The 12,206-nt window shown below is 39.7% G+C and overlaps 1 protein-coding gene across 6 annotated transcripts in view; it reads right to left on the reverse strand.

Annotated features, from left to right (window-relative positions):
* The window catches only part of PPARGC1A (PPARG coactivator 1 alpha), a 643,335-nt gene that overhangs the window by 19,778 nt on the left and 611,351 nt on the right, over positions 1 to 12,206 (reverse strand). For all 6 annotated transcript variants that reach the window (XM_019642416.1, XM_019642415.1, XM_019642414.1 and 3 more), the window contains 3 exons: positions 1,190 to 2,105; positions 531 to 635; positions 259 to 379 (listed from right to left, as the gene is read on the reverse strand). In XM_019642416.1, coding sequence (XP_019497961.1) covers positions 259 to 379; positions 531 to 635; positions 1,190 to 2,105 — 1,142 coding nt within the window. The remainder of the gene's footprint in view (positions 1 to 258; positions 380 to 530; positions 636 to 1,189; positions 2,106 to 12,206) is intronic.

The following is a 12,206-nucleotide window of genomic DNA, read 5'->3' on the forward strand; positions in this document are numbered from 1 at the left end:
GCTATCGGATGAATGAGAAATACACTGACATAACATTAGGTTTTCCGGTAACCTGAGTTAGAGAGATTGGGGACTCCGTGATGTTTTGATGCCCAAAGCCTGACTATGCATATTCTAACAAAGTTGTAGCTTTAGTTTATTCTCTAATCTACAAAAATAAATAAATAAACAAATAAAAATAAAAACAGGAAAAGAAAATAAAAACAAACAAAACAAGAAACCCTCCTTTAAAATGAAAGTTAGCTCCAAGCTGCTTACAATTGCCTTCTGCCTCTGCCTCTCCCTTTGTTTGGCCCTCTCAGATTCCCGTTTCTCATACTCTCTGCGGTATTCTTCCCTCTTCAGCCTTTCGTGCTGATATTCCTCGTAGCTGTCATACCTGAGAAACATAACTTCATCATTAAGTCAACCACCTCCAATTGCATAAGCAGAATGAATAATAAACTGGGGAAGGGGAGGGTTTTAGATAACATCTTGTCATCTAAAGGCAAGGAGGAGAGGAGCCCAAGGAAAGTGACACGCATCGTTACCTGGGCCTACGGCTGTAGGGCGATCTTGAACGTGATCTTGAGCACAGGGGAGAATTTCGGTGTGTGCGGTGCCTGCAGTGGCTTGACTCATAGTAGTAGCAAGATCTGGGAGAAAAAAGAAAAACAAAAGGGGCATTTGCAACTGCCACTTAACCCCCGGCTGATCGGCACAACTGAACATCCGGCAGCTCACTGTATTACATAAACCGGCTTTTCTCTTCCCAGCTACTAGCGAGATTTCCCGGTGACAGTTTCTGATCATCTAGTCAGCTTAGAGGTCTGGGAGTGATGTGTTCTCTCCAGCATCTCTTATTGATGTTAACGCCGAGCACCAGGCTGGTACACTGTCAGCTTTATCTTGCTTGGATCTCCACTATCCTGGCACAGGGCAGCTCTCCAGGTAATGGAAAAAGTTAGATGAGCAAGTTTCTTACAAATTGCTCTCTGTGATCTGACTGGCTCAAGGCACTGTGCTCAAGGCTGACAGATTTAAGAGAAGATGAGGAACAATGTATGTGTAACAACAATCTCATTAGTTCTGAGTTACCAGGAATGCACTGGTGAGGGGCTAGGCTGCCTGTGGGATTTGAATGCTCTTTTTTTTTTTTTAAACTTCCTGGGAATGCCTTATGCTTTGGGTAGGTTTTGACAAGGTTTACCTCGAAGAGGATCTACTGCCTGGGGACCTTGATCTTGACCTGGAATATGGTGATCGGGAACACGACCTGTGTCGAGAGAACGACCTTGAACGAGAGCGCATCCTTTGGGGTCTTTGAGAAAATAAGGATTTGGGTGGTGACACGGAATCTCTACATGGAGAGTTAAAAGAGGAGCAGGAAGGCGACACATCGAACAATGAATAGGATTGTGTGCCATCCCAAGGGTAGTTCAGTTTATCACTTTCATCTTCGCTGTCATCAAACAGGCCATCCATGGCTAGTCCTGAATTTATAAACATAGGTAGTTTGGAGAACTGTTCATTACTGAAATCACTGTCCCTCAGTTTACTGGTCTTGTCTACTTTGTCATCAAAAACAGCTTGACTGGGATGACCGAAGTGCTTGTTGAGCTCGGCTCGGATTTCCTGGTCCTGGAGCTGTTTTCTGGTGCTGCAAGGAGAGACCTGCTTGCTCGCCTCCGAAGTCTCTCTCATGTAGCACTTGTCTGAATCTGTGGAAGAGCAAATCTGCCCCTGCCAACTGGAGGAAGCATCTTTATATTCTAGTTGTCTAGAGTCTTGAAGCTCCTGTGATATATTAATGAGTATTTCCGTTTTGGAATTGATTGACTGACAGTAGTCATGGTCACCAAAGAGCCGTAGACTGGGCCGCTTGGCCTTCCTTTCCTCGTGTCCACCGGGGAGCACTGAGGTCTTGCTGAGCTGTGCATACAACTCAGACTGCTCAGGCCCTTTCTTGGTGGAGTTAGTGCCTTGGGTACCAGGAGACTCGCTGTACCGGGGCTTCTTTGATGGCGGAGGTACCACAGTCTTGCAAGAGGACTTCAGCTTTGGAGAAGCCCTGAAAGGGTTGTCTTGGTTGGCTTTATGAGGAGGAGTTGTGGGTGGAGTTAGGCCTAAGACAAAAGAAGAAGAAGAAGAAAAAAAAAAAAACACGGGGAGAGAGAGAGACACAGATAATGTTCTTAAATGCTAGGATGCGTTTTCCTAACTTTTCCAAGATTTCAGACAATGGTTAAAACTGAGTAAAAGAAAAAAAAAAGGAAACTAAATTAATGACAAGACCTGAAAACGTGACTCTCTCCCCCTAAGCTTCTGTCACCAAGAAAAGATGGCTCTACAACACCAGGCAGCAGTGAGAGTCATGATATTTTGTATTTCAAACACCAATGCTAACAGAATCTGCTTCCCAGAAAACATTAACACATCCCTACTGGCCTCCACAGCCCCGGGCATTACCAACGCTCACATTTTCAAGGGCATCATATTGTCTACGTTATGGAAAATTAACACGGGAGGACTCAGGGGAATCATAGAATTGCTTTGGAGGCATTTGTCTGCAAAGAGCTCTGCCGAGGGGGCAAGTGGCTCAAGGTTTTTGGTCCAATCAAGGAAATCTACCCGTGGAGCCAAAGTTAGGTAATGAAAAAAGAAAAAATTAAAACCGTACATCGGATGACAGCAAATGTGGGGCAGGGTGGGAATGACTCAGGCAACTTCAAAGTAAGTTCAGTAAAATATGACACACAAATGCAGGGAACAAGACAACTCTACAACTTGATGGCAATGATTCTTTGTCTCCACAGTTCATTAACTTAGTAAACCATGGCTAATGTAGGTATAATACATTCTTGTAAGCATAACTAATACATTCTGTCTAAAATATGGTTCTGCAACAGAAACCTAAGTGAACAGTAACACGAAATATTGCAGTGCCAGGGGACCATTTTATTTAGAGCACAACATTAGAGCAGGTTACGAGGCTGAAGGATTGAAACGGATCCAAGCTTCAGCAACTAACTAATTAAAAGTATTTTTTAAAAAAGGAGGAAGGGGGAAAAAATCCATCAGCCATTGCCTTGTGTGCTTTTGTACAGAAGGGCAGAAAATTCCACCAGAAGTCATTGTGGCAGCATCTGTGAAGTGTAGTTGCCTCTATTAAGTCTCACCCCTGAGTAAGTGCTACGCATCCCTTTACACTGAGGAAGAATAATTGTGACATGGCTTTAGAGTCCAAAGAACTTTGAAGAAGGGAAGGCTGGAGTTCAAACGGCTGTATGCTTACAAGGGGACATTTTAGTTTACAACACACTTTCTATTTAGGAGGATGGGTGAATGCTATTCGGCAAAAAAAACCCTGGGGTTAGACTTAAGGCAACGGCATATCTCAAGGAAAGGCAGAGAAATCCTACCTTGCCGGGAAAAAAAAATGTATATATATATATTTATATAGAAAGAACCAAGTAGGTCACAGAAAGTCACATGAAATTTTCATGTCAACAGGAAGGTGATGCCTGTCTCTCTCACTTTACAATAAAGAAAGGGAAGAAACTGATATTCTCCGCAAAATGAAATATTTTATGCCAATATTTGGCAATTTTTATTATGGATAGCTAATTCTCTCTTAATGAGGGAAAAAAGGACAAAGTGCATAGTGGTTTGGCTTTGGAAATCCATCCCAGGAAAGCTCAGAAAGACAGGAAAAGCAAACACAAAGAGAAGGGACACATCTGGGTCTCAAAAGAGTCTCCGTTTATTAGCAGCCTACTGTATGCCTCCTCCTCCTTGCTTAGAGATAGCAGGGAGCTAACGTACTATTGAGTGGAGCATCCTGTCCCTGAGGCACACCCTCCTTTTCCCTCTTTCATGGGCAAACACATCTTTTACTCAATCTTAGAAATTCCTATACAGTCACTCTTTTCGTCTCTCTTTCTTATTTTTGTCCCCCTTGTTCTTCACCTTTTGCACTGCCCATTCATACATTCTGCTACCTTCGATGACCATTACAACAAATTCAAAGATACCAAGGCCCAGCAAAGAAATGACAAGGTCTCAAATATTTCTCATAGGGAGCTAAGCTGCTCCAAGAAGTAATGATGACTTATCCCTCTTTGCTGAGTAAATAACAGTCAAATCTTTCCAAATGACATAGCCGTTGAATTGGAGAAAGTAGCATTCGACATCCTAAAATCCAACTCCATAAATATTTTCATGACGCCCCAAATTAAGGTAATTTTTACTTTTCCAATAGTGTACTGCCAGGGTCACTCACTTGCTACTTATCAGATATGGCTGTATATTTTTGCTTGTCTTTTTTGAATGTGAATTATATCTTGTCTCTCCAAATAGATTATAAGCGCTTTGTGAAATGTCTCTTGGGCTTATTTTTACAACACTTTTTACTCATTTTTTATTTTTATTTTTCTAGCTCTTCCTTCTGTGGTGGATCTCACATTTCAGTGGCCCAAGAACCACTTGGGAAGCTGGTTCCACATTTTTAACGAGATGGTTCACAGACCACATACGGAGAGCCACCATCCAACACTGCCTATGTGGCACGCCGGCTTTTACTCAGGTATGTGTATTTTGACTGACATTCTAGACTTATGAAAAGAAACCCTAAACTTCAGAAACACCAAATTAGGCCACTATTAAAGAGAGACTCGTTCTAAAAATAGCTCAGCTATCTAGAGATTTTAAATATAGAAATTCTTTTTAGTCTTGAACATTTGAAACCCTTGTCCTAGTACCTAAGCTCATTATCACTTAAATAACTGATTCTCAAGTTGCTCCTGGGACTGGCGACACCCCAATTGTAGCTTCTTTGATTTAAAAACGAAGTATTTCACCCCCTTCACGTAGTGGATGGTCTGTGGCCATCGAAACGAGTGTCTGTGTGCTCGACACCACAGCTCATGCAGGGGTCACAGGGATGCAGCGCCAAGGACTTCACAGTTCTTTTTAATATAGAAACAATTCTTTCACATTTGAAGTAAGTATGTTTTCATGCACATATACTTAAAATGTACAGAAACTCTCTGAGATAACCAAATACACACCGGGAGTGAAAATATTAGGGCTGTAAATTTCCGTTGGCTCTACTTGTTCAAACAAATAAAGAAGACTTGCTTAGTGGATGGAAGTTATTTTCGGATTAGTGAGTAGGTGGGTAGGGGAAAATAATTCAGATAACTCCCTAAATTTTTTACTGTTTACTGAAACGTCTTTAATCAGTGAATACCTCCGAGCCAAGACTGAGAAATCTCAAGAATCACAAGACTTTGAACTACCGGTGCCTAATTGAAAATCTATTTCCAGAGATAGTTGAGACCCAAAGCAAGACAACAGTGTAAAAAGCATTTTTTTTCCTTTTAACATAGTGTCGAATTTTTTTAGTGCTACTCATGGGACAGGGAACTCCTTGCTGCTCCTGAACTAATTGGATTTCTCTAACCCCATCTCTCCTACCCGGATTTTTTTCCCCTGCAGTAGGATGACAGTCAATACCAATTCCTTAACGCGGCTACCTTTGCCCATCTTCCCACTAATCGCCGGACTCTCGATTTCATCCCACAAGCCTGAACCAACAGTGCTAATGCCTCCCATAACCTCCGGATTATTTCCTGTGTGTTGATTTTTCTGGGGAATGTGTACATTTTGGTGTTGACAGTACAAGGTATATTCCGTGCTCTCTCTTGAACTTAGCAGGTTTTGACAGATTTATGTGAGGACAGACGGCCATTACAGGCTGAAGGCTGACAAGAGGCAGTTCAGAGTATTGTTAACACACTTGCACAAACTCTCAGCAGTGCAGCACTGTGCGGAATGTAATTCAGACTATAGCTTTTTTATTGCTGCCTATTTTCTTTTGTCAAAAGAGCCTGCTGTGCAGAGCAACAAATGGCTGCTATTACCCAGAATGTAATGGGTGTCAGACAAATCACGTAACACAAACAATCAAGAGTATGTAGGTCATATTTCAACAGAGCACAACCTTAGCAATATTTATGATTACTGCATTGAAATGTGCTCTATAATAAACAAGTACCTCTCCATCACTCACACTTATGCACTTCTACACAGCAAATCTGGGAGAAGTGGTACACACTCTACAGTCATCTTTTTAAACAGCCCTTTTATTAAAAAAAAAAAGTCAGAGACAAGTTTTGTTTTGTTTCGTGTTTCATTGTGTGTTATGAAACGATTTTCTTGGAGAGGCTCTCTTTGGGGTTTCTTTGTTTAATTGAATGACTCTGGTAAATGGTGACTCCTCCGCTCTTTTTTTGTGCTCCACTATCTACCCAACAGCTTCAGCAGGATCTTCTTTTCAAAAAAAAAAAAAAAAGTTGGTAACATTTTCCAGAATCTACGGCTACATCTGTAACTTGCTTTGCACTTTCTTTGACGGTGGGAGTTTTCTGATGTCGCATGCCAACTCAGATAGTTCTTAAGGAAAAACAACAAGACGATGGGTTTCTAACTTGCTTAGAAACTCACCACAAGAGAAAGGCTGGGCAAAGAGAGGTGTGTGACTTGTCCTACTCCCATGTTTTTGGCCTCAAAAACATGGAGTGGGTGTTAGGGGGGCACCAGTTAGAATGTTTCCTGCATAAAAGCTCCTCCAGTGCCCTCCACCCACCCCCACCATCCCCAGGACTTCCTGGCGCTCCACAAGAGCCCATAACCAAAGTGTTCACAGTTCACACAGAGGGGCCTCCCTCATCTTGCTCTGGCTGAGAGTGTGCTTGCCTTTATTGCTTTTTAAGTATTTCCTATACCACCCCTGATTACTGGGGGAACAAACTGGCCTTGCAGAAAAGCTTCAGAACATTCCTATGACATATGACTAATTCCCCAACTCTCATTCATGGAAGATGAAGATATTATCAATGGGCCCTGGTGCCCTTTCCCACAGAGCTGGGGCAGGAGAGGGGAGCAGGGTGGGAGTGAGGGGCACCTGGCTGTCCAGGTGTTTACCACTAAGCCCCACCCCCACCCTAAGTTCATGTGGGAAAGGAAACTGCATTGCTATCCGTGACTTAAAAGAAACTCGATAGTACCATTTTCAGAAAAGAAAACTGAGGAACAAAGGAGTTATCTTTCCAGATTTTGGGTCAAGAAGAATGAGATTAAAAACAGAAAATAAGGGATGTGTTTGAAATACGGAAGAACTCTCTGACAGTAAGAGTTGCCAAACATCGCAATAGGTTATAAAGAGTATTTGTTGGGTCTCCCTTCCTTGAATTCTTCAGGAACAGGAATGGATTATATGACTTGTCAAAATCACTTTGCAGTTCTCTGACACTATGTTTTTCCTTTTAAAACTACCAGTTACAGCTCGTATTTTGCTTTGGTGTATTTCCCCAAAGATAAGTCACATACAAAAGAAGTACATAACAAAAGAGCACAGCAAATTTATGCTGTTTGTCAATATTCCATGCTGTACAATGAATTTTTAAATGGGAAGACCAAATTATATATATATATATATATCTCCACATCAAAGTAAAAGATGTTACAAATTGATTGATTAGTAAGTTTTTTTTTCATTTGCTTTGTTTTTTTTAAAGCACAAGTCCATTGATGTGCACTTTGATTACCGATTTAAACTGAGGGAAAACATTAAGTGAAAAATAAAAGACACCAAACCACACATTCACTGTCCTCAAAATCATGAGGAAATGTGGGGGAAAAGATATATATATATATATATATATATATATATATATATATATATATATATATATATATATATCAATTGAGGAAAAAATTGCTAAGATTTAGTGTGTTATGGTGATGAGATTGTTGATTATTTTGTTCTTCTCATTTCCCTAACTAGTTATAAAATAGTTATATTACTTTTAGAGTAATAACAAAAATTTACATACACATGTAAATATATATGTAGACATACATATACATATACATATACATGAGATTTGGGGATAAGTCACCTTGGTCCTTAACCAAATTCCTTCATGTCTTATGGTTAAAACCATCATCTTGCTGTGCTGACATTGCTTTGCCATTCCAGTTTCAGAAACGAAAAATTCTAGAGCTCTGAAAATCTCCATATGCAATAGACTTCAATGCCTTCTGCCAAAAGAGCATTCTCTTTTCTCTCATCTTGCTTTACTAACAGCTATTTTGAAATCAAATTAGTTTTTACACCTGTAAAAGAGAAGTGTTTTTTTTATCAGCCAAAAAGAGCTAGTTCAGGACAATCACAAAGTCAGACCAGCTGGCGATACCTAATAAAGCAAACTTCCTATCTCTTTCCTCCTGTTCCTCAAAGACTATGCAGATGGGACAGAGGGATTATTCTGGAGGTCTTAGAATTTTGTTGACTCTTTACGTTTCCACATAAATGTTCGAAAAATGTCACTAAAATTTGTGAGAGCAAAGAAAAACAGACACCAGAAAGGCTTGGGCAACAGCTTGACACAATTCCTCTGACACCACCAAACAGATTAAGCATATAGACCAAGGGTCAACAGGTCACCACCCCTAATGCTGTTTCTATCCTATCCACCCCATGCTGCACCTATGGCAGACATCACTAATTGATCAGACAATCCTACTGAGCACAGATTTGGCCTTTGAATCCTTCTTAACACAATGCTCCTGGCAGCCAATACCAATCAATGACATTTTGGCAAGTGAAATGAAAACTAATTAACATAACAGATGTCGACTACTATCTTTAAAATTCAGGCTTCAGGAAAGAGACATAATCTCCAGTCAAACAGACCTGCTTTGAACCCAGGGTTCACCAAAGAACCAGAATCAACATACAGCTTTTCCCTCAACAATTAAATAGACAGAGAGTCAAAGAGATAATATACACGTTAAGTGCCTATTAGTGATGTGCCTATTCTCCTATTTGTAGTAATAGGAGATGCAGCTGTTGAGAAAATATCAAAGAGGAGGTTTTCCATCTTGATTTTGTAAATCCCACACCAAAAGCAATATATGTTCAATTTCATGGGGAATGAGGGAGATTTTGCCACAAGAAGAATGCATAACTTCATACATGAGAGTGCCAAAGAGGAGATAACATTAAGGCCAACGAAAGGGAAGAGGTAAAGATAATCACAAGTTGAAAAGATGAGAAGCAAGGTACAATGACTGCAGTAGATGAAGTTAACATATAGTTAGTAATTAAATAGCTAATTTTTATTGAACAGATATATGCTGGTACTAGACTAAACCTTTTCCATGTTTTATCTCACTTAATCCTCACAGTGATTAAAAGAGAGGCAGGTACAGTTATTACCTTTCTTTGATGCAGAAGTTTCTTTCTTATAGAAGTTACTTAAATTGACCAAAAGCCAGACAGCTAGATAGGGGTAGATCCAGAATTTGAACTTGGGCTTGTCCAATATCAGCGCCAAGGTTCTGCACCACTTCACTAAACTACACTTTCTGTTTTTTAAAAAAGCATAATAAATTACTTTTATTTGAAGCGTTGCTGCTTAGAAAGTATATTAGTTCATGTTAAACCACATGAAATTGCCATTTTTGTATGTCAAAAATGGTTGAATACTGGCAATTCTATGTTTCAACCTATAATTTCATCCTTTGAGTCAGACAGTCATTTCATATAGGAATTATAAATAGGATTTTAAAATTCAGGAATCTGAGACCTAGAAAAGATTAAGGGTATAGAAAAGAGTCTTAGTAATTAAAAGATGAAGGAAAATATGTGTCTTATCTTGTACAGCCCCATGCTGATTTCACTGCCCATGCCAAAGTCCTTCTCACCTAAACATGTCTTTGATTTGCTGCCTGCTTGCTTCTGCTCCATCAATACCTTCTCCCCTTTCCACCTGGACATTTCAAAATCTGATACACGTATTTTTCTTCCTTAAGGCCCTCCAAGTCAGTTTAGCCTGTGGAGAGCTCAATTTCCTCCAAACCTTTTCAGGGATCACCTCAGCCATTCACTGCATAATGGTGTTGTCTTAACGTTTCTTTCAGTCCTGACCTGCCTTTACAACGCTTTTCAATCTTCTATGCAGTCATTGTATTTAACTTAAAGCCATGTTACACAGGGTTCCCTCTGATAACTTCTTCACTCCCTTTGGTGGTTCTTTTGAGGCATAATCAGTGTTGGTCACATCCTCCAAACACTACTAGGCAACAAATTTTACTCTAGATTTTTTTTAGAGAAGAGAGAGATCATACACATCACACATTTCAAACCCACAGTATCTCTATCAAAAATGAAATCCCTCTCTTCCACCAGTCTCCTTCTCCATACATCACCCTCCAGGTAAGCTCCAAATAGCCCTTCCAGCTGCCTTTAGCATCCTCCAAGTTCCTTCTCATTTTCCTATAGCTCTGAGTTCCTTCTCTTATGTAATAAAACTTGGCCCTACCTAGTTTTCTCTAATTTGCATCTTCATACTTACAACCAGTATGCTTAACAAACTAAAAACCACTTCTGTGTCCACCTTTCTGAGGAAGCAGCAAAGGATTATGAATAATAAATAATATTTTCCCTTCATGCTTCTTATACAATGTGTTCTTTTCTCCCAACAGCCTATCAACCCACATCTCAAACACAAGAACATTTATTTAGCACCTACTATGGCCCAAGTATTACTATGCTCCATGCTTAAATGGATTATAACTCTCTATGTCTGATACTTGCTGTACATCCATTCACCAAGACCTATCATATTGCAAGCATAGAGCAGGTATTAAAAATATGTTGTTAAAGGGGCCGGCCGAGTGGCGCGATGGTTAAGAACTGACTTGGGACGCCAGAGGGCCCCAGTTCGGATCCCACATATGAGGGCCAGTGACACTGCCCTCCACAGCTAAGATGCTGAACAACAGCTCAACCTCGAGCTGGGCTGCCGTGAGTCGCAGGCGATGGCGTAGGCTGCAGCCCCTGCTGCAGAGGGTTGCCATGGGCTACCATGTATAGCCAGCAGCCAGCGTTAGCAGCCAGCAGCCACCGAGAGCGGCTGTCCAGAAGCCAGCGACTGATGTAGCTCGTCCGGGAAGAGTGCAATGATGGTGCCAACTTGGGCCAGTGAAGCAACGTCCTGCACAACTAGACTGAAGAACAAAAGGACAGCAACTTGTCTGTTCCCCTTTCCCAATTCCCCAGCGCTGTTCCCATCCTCCCAATTCCCCAATAAAAATCTTTAAAAAAAATGTTGTTAAATTGATTTTCATTGTAACCAATAATCTTTCAAATCACCAAGAAAAAGGAATTTAAACTAGTGAGATTAATTCTGGTTCACTGACAGAAATGAACCCACTATATATTTTTTTAAAGATTCCAAGTATTAAAGAAAGTATTTTCCATAAATCTCTACTTGCCTTTCAATAAATAGTATACACTATTAACCTATCAAAATTATAACTAAATTCTTTAAAATTAGTTATCCACCAATAAGAGAAATACTAAAACTTCTGGCATAAAGAAAACAAAAAGCCCATTTTTAAACAATATAATCTCACTAGTAGAAGAAATACAATTTAAATGATATGTTCATGCTCATAAATGAGCAAAACATTTAAATATGAAGACACCCAATGCTATCAAGCATGAAATAAAGCAAGTATATCCATAGAGTGCTAACAGGACTATAAATGGAAACACCTTTTTCAGAAAACAATGTGGCAATATACTATATCATGAAGCCCCAAGGTAGCAGTATTAATAACTAGTAGGAATTTATTTTGAGAAAATAAGATAAAAATTAAAAGCAAAGATTTCCACTACAGTGTTATTTCAAAATGGTAAGACTGAAACAACCTAAATGTATAACAGTAGGGGTAAGATTAAGTAAATTTTGATGTACCTACTCAAACTATAAAACAGTCTAAAAACCTGATAGTAAAGGTCCGTGGTGATACAAAAATTCCTTATTAAAATGTTAACTGAAAAATCAGGATGTAAATACACACACACACACACACACACACACACACACACACACAAAATGATCACAGGTGTATAAAAATATCCATATAAAACAATGCTATGGATATTTTTTCACCTTAAAACTATGAATAATTTTCCTGCCAATTAACATCATTGATATTTTTATAGTAACCTTTATTATAATCAGAGAAGAATAAAAAGGTTTTCTTTAACAGAAAGCTGGGTTTCGGTATATACCACAGAAGCTTTCTTAATCTTTTCCAAAACAAAGTAACTGTCTAATACAACATTCTGAACACTCCCAGTTAATAGA

The sequence above is a fragment of the Hipposideros armiger genome, unplaced genomic scaffold (assembly GCF_001890085.2).
Source record: "Hipposideros armiger isolate ML-2016 unplaced genomic scaffold, ASM189008v1 scaffold_68, whole genome shotgun sequence".
NCBI classification, from domain to species: Eukaryota; Metazoa; Chordata; class Mammalia; order Chiroptera; family Hipposideridae; genus Hipposideros; species Hipposideros armiger.